At 42.9% G+C, this 4424-nt stretch overlaps 1 protein-coding gene across 1 annotated transcript; it reads right to left on the reverse strand.

The window, feature by feature from the left end:
- Positions 1-919: 919 nt before the first annotated feature.
- Positions 920-4424, reverse strand: LOC148869053 (heavy metal-associated isoprenylated plant protein 3-like). Its single transcript, XM_088969317.1, has 5 exons — positions 3821-4424; positions 3557-3695; positions 2746-2957; positions 2181-2268; positions 920-1660 (listed from the first exon to the last, which is right to left on the reverse strand). The coding sequence occupies exons 1-5, from the start codon at positions 3827-3829 to the stop codon at positions 1245-1247; spliced, it is 864 nt and encodes a 287-aa protein (XP_088825443.1). The 5' UTR covers positions 3830-4424; the 3' UTR covers positions 920-1244.

The following is a 4424-nucleotide window of genomic DNA, read 5'->3' on the forward strand; positions in this document are numbered from 1 at the left end:
AACGACGATAAAAAGGGTAGCCAGTAGCCGTATGAAATTAAATTAAATGTATAACCCAAACCCAGTATACATACATAAAATACAACATGAAGACACCCGCACATATGGCATGGGCGCATTGCATTATACAATAATACAATATATTAAATATTCCCCATGAGCATGAATCATGATGATGTGGATGACGTAATTCCAATCCCTCCTCCGTCAGTGAAATTGCGGCGTAGAGTAAAAGCCTAGAAGGAAAGAAGAGATGGATTACTTCCTACTTTGGGGGTTCTTCCTCTTCGGGACCCAACTAACAAGCACAGCTGACAGCTGGCTAGTTAAAATGGGTAAATTTCAAATTAAAATACAAAAGCGGAGGTTCAGTTTTATTCTTGACTTTTGAGATTCGGGTGAAAAAGCATGAATGTGTTGTAGACTTGGGAAGATAAGGGCTCCACCCCCGGCCCACACAAACCAAAGAAAAGCTTGCCGCATTATTTCATTTTTCACTTTAACTTTCGTCTTAAAGGAGGAGAGCAACACCAACTATGTATACTGAAAGAAATTTGGCATTTGGACCCACCTACCTACTAGGCTACTACCTATCATTTAACGAATCATGCCTCTCATCCATATGTGTATATCATTCTGACCCGATGGATGGCTCTCCTATTCTTATGCCCATTCCCACCCGCAACTCCACAGGTATGTGTATGGCTCTTACTCTGCAGCCGTCGGCCGTGACCAATTTGATCACGCCTCCTGCCAGTGCTGCCACAAACCCCACCCACCCACCGCTTCTTCCATTCCATTCCAATGCCACATTGCACATTCCTATTAATGACACATTTACCAATCATTTGTTGCTTTTCTCATTTTCTGACAATTCAATTCGCTGAAAATAACCAAATTGGACAAGACACTTTAAATATCTTTATCCACGTGGCAATAAGATTTATAGTAGACAAAATTGAATTAACCAACCCAGGAATTGGACAATACAAGGACCTAAAAGAAAATAACAAGACAAGAAAAAAAAACCTAAACCAACTTGCAGTACCGGACCGAGGCTGGCCCGGTTTGCTGGGCTACATCTATCACCTATCACAATCTACCAAAAGGCATCTTCCCCCGCCCCCATCTCTACTATATGTACTTTTCCTCCGGTATACATTTTTTTTTTCTTTTTTTTTTATTTACATATAAAAGATTGGTTTTTTACTCTCACTCTCAAGTCTCTCCACTCTTCATCGTAGTTACATTATGGAGCAAGCGTTGGGGTTCTCGTCGCTGAACAGCTGCGGCGCGTACACGTATTCCACCACATAATTTTGAGGGTAATATTCCATCTTATTTTCCGCCGGCTTCACCGCCTCTTCCTTCTTCCCCGCATCTCCCCCACCACCACCGCCTCCTTCTTTCTTTTCTCCTTTCTTTTCTCCCTCTTTCTTCTCTCCTCCCTCACCACCCTTCTTCTCCCCTTCGCCGCTGCCTTCTTTCTTCTTCTCGCCGCCCTCCTTCTCTTTGCCGCCACCGTCCTCTTTCTTCGCCGGAACAACCTCTACGCTTCTTTTCAGTTTCTCTTTCAGGTAGGGCGTCATTGCTTTGATGTCCATTGTACCCTTCACCGTTACCAGGTCCTTCGCTGGGTCTACTGCCACGTTCTGAACTCCTGCAGGTCCAAGCCATCCGTCCTCCGGTCAGACGTCACTCAGAAAACATGAATGCCCAAATCAAATCCACCGATAAACAATGAGCAGTAATTATTTAATTATAATAGATTAATATCCTTCCTTCACAATATAAAGTAATATTTTTTTTTCTTAAAAAATGGATATTCCAGGATCTCGAGAACATTGAAAGAGGATCTCCTGATCTCTACCACTTAATTTCATTGCTTTCAATGATTTGACAGCAAAATAAAAGGTAGGAATCAGTTTCGTGAAGTGCTACAAATAGGGTAGGGAAGTAATGATAAAATATCATACGAGTTCCCAGCTGATAATAATAATAATAAAAAAAAAAACCAAAGACTACTGAAGTCCGTAATTCATTTTACGTGAAAACACGATCCTCTACATTAAACGATGCATGTTCTCCCACTAATTAATTTGTTGGGTTCATTTTGAATTTAAATTTTAAGTTAATCATGGAAGTCGGTAATTCTTTTTGAAATTTAACCGATCACTCACCTTTGTACTTGGAGATGATTCGTCGTATTTTCTGGATGCATCCTTCACAATGCAGTCTGATCTTCAGAACGACCGTCGTCTCCGATGGCTACAGCAATATCAATTAATCTGTTACTTAATTTATTCAAAATAAGGAAATCTAATTTCAGCTAAAATGCGCCTCGATGTGGAGGAGGTCTCTCTGATGAATCTCTGAGACCCAATAAAATGGAAGCAATTGCTGACTGGAACTTCGAAAGTCCCCCCACCCCCGAGTCCGGACTCCGGACTGACACCTAAGTTCTGAACCTCTCACGAGGCTAGCTAATATGCGCCAGATTTGCTGTTTAATTAATTTAAAGAGAAAATATTTGTAAATCTGATCAAACGCAAGGGGAGTAGGGGACCACTGGGAAAGCGCTTTGATTTCAGGTGGCCCTTAGGTTCCGCCCAGCAGGCAGAAACACACGTCGAAATAAATATTAGATTACAGAAAAGGGGGCGCATGGTATTACATTGGAGCATGCGCACGTTAGTCCTTTTTTTTTTTTAATTTAATATACAGAGTGTTTTTACGGGTTGTTACCTCTTTCTTCTTGCCGTCTTCTTTCTTCTCTTCCTTCTTCTCTTCTTTCTTGCCTTCCGCTGGCTTCTTGTCTTCCTTCTTTGGTATGGGAGAGATGAGCTCCACCTTCTTCTTCGTCTTCTGCTCCACTCGCTCTCGAAGTTTCAGTGGGTCTACTTTCCCTACCACGGTTAGCTTGTTATTGCTACTGTCTCCCTTGACGTCTTCGACACCTTCATCCACCACAGGACGCAGAAGAAACAAAACGTAAGTAACCCAGTGAATAGGCTCTAACGTGAGCTACGGATGTTATGACTTGTGATGAAAAGGGGAAAATGAAGAGATCGGATCTGCTCCTCACAGCGTATCGCAGCCGTACGTTGATAACATCTCCCGTACATGATGTTATCATTCATGGGAAGATGTTCCCAACGCACGGCTGCGATGCACTGTGAGCCATTGTTGAGTCTAATACGCGCCCAGAAGTCAAAGCAGCGGTGAAATCTAGATGCAGAGACATTTTTATAAGAAAAGGGGGAAATCAAAACAATGAACGCCCGTTTGAAAAACCAAAACTACATCCTCCCAAATTATTTAGTGAGTAAATAAACAGAGATAGGGCCAATGGATCCCGATCGCAAAGCAATTATGTAAAATCCCAGAGAAAGAAAGAAAACTATCTTGAAAAAAAAAACAGGAAATGGATTCTGCTTCACTCTCGTTGGTTTATATGTGTCTATACTCAGAAAAACTGAAGGAATTTGAAACAAAGCTGCTTTTAACACCAATGACAAAACAGAGAGAGAGATTAATTCTAATGTTTTTGATGTACCTTCGAAACCCTTAACAGATCGTTTGACCTTCTTGGCGCAACCTTCACAGTGCATATCAACCTTCAAGACCACGGTAATCGAACCATCATCCTTTTTCCCTCCGTCGGCCTTCTTCTCGCCTTCATTCTTGTTCTCCTTCTGCAACAATACGAAGCCAGGAGAAAAACGAAATGAGATCACGATCGTTTCGAAACTTTAACAGAACAAAGAACATGTTGAGAGAGGGAGAGGGAGTAGCAATTAATCGGGAAAGGAACCCTTACCTCACCCATTGCTGCTTCTCAGTTGCTCTACGTTCTACAACAAGGAATAGTGTTTGAACCCTGGAGTTTGGAGGGGAGAATGGTGGCGGAGGGGAGCCATAAATAGAAGGCGGAACCGAGGAGAGCGGCAGTTGTAGGGGATGATGATGTATGTGCAGGCATGTGATGGATGTATGCATGTATGTATGAGGATGTCATAGCATGTCATGCATGACCAACGAGCAACTAGCTAGGCTGTACTCTGGATGGGGTGCCAAAACCCAAACGTGTCATTCCCGCCGGATTAGACCGAGTGCGTGATTGCAAAACCGGTGGGTCATTTTGACGAATTCGGTACCGGACTCGTCTCGTTTTGAATTTCATTCATTTATTATCAAATTGGAAATGGCCTTATTACCCTTCGAGTTGCACAAGATCATATCTGTCGATGCTTCGATTTCGAGGGGCGGGGGGTTGCCCTAAAGTTACGGAGAGGGGCGGGAACTTTCAGTCGGCTTTACGGATTCCGTTGCGTTGATTTTGAATGGGGGAGAAAGGACAGAGGACCAGGGTAGACTGCACTGCCCTATGTACCGTGTATGTACGTACCCACAACCCTCAGCCC

The sequence above is a fragment of the Nelumbo lutea genome, chromosome 2 (genome assembly GCF_056320005.1).
Source record: "Nelumbo lutea isolate HS-2025 chromosome 2, American lotus-T2T, whole genome shotgun sequence".
In the NCBI taxonomy this organism is placed as follows: domain Eukaryota; kingdom Viridiplantae; phylum Streptophyta; class Magnoliopsida; order Proteales; family Nelumbonaceae; genus Nelumbo; species Nelumbo lutea.

Bases quoted from the DNA above. Each gene is read 5' to 3' on its own strand.
- LOC148869053 (XM_088969317.1), bottom strand. The intron at 2,269-2,745 runs GTAACAACCCGT...ATATTGCTGTAG, and splicing joins AAGACGGCAAGAAGAAAGAG to CCATCGGAGACGACGGTCGT. The intron at 1,661-2,180 runs GTGAGTGATCGG...TTGGACCTGCAG, and splicing joins AATCATCTCCAAGTACAAAG to GAGTTCAGAACGTGGCAGTA.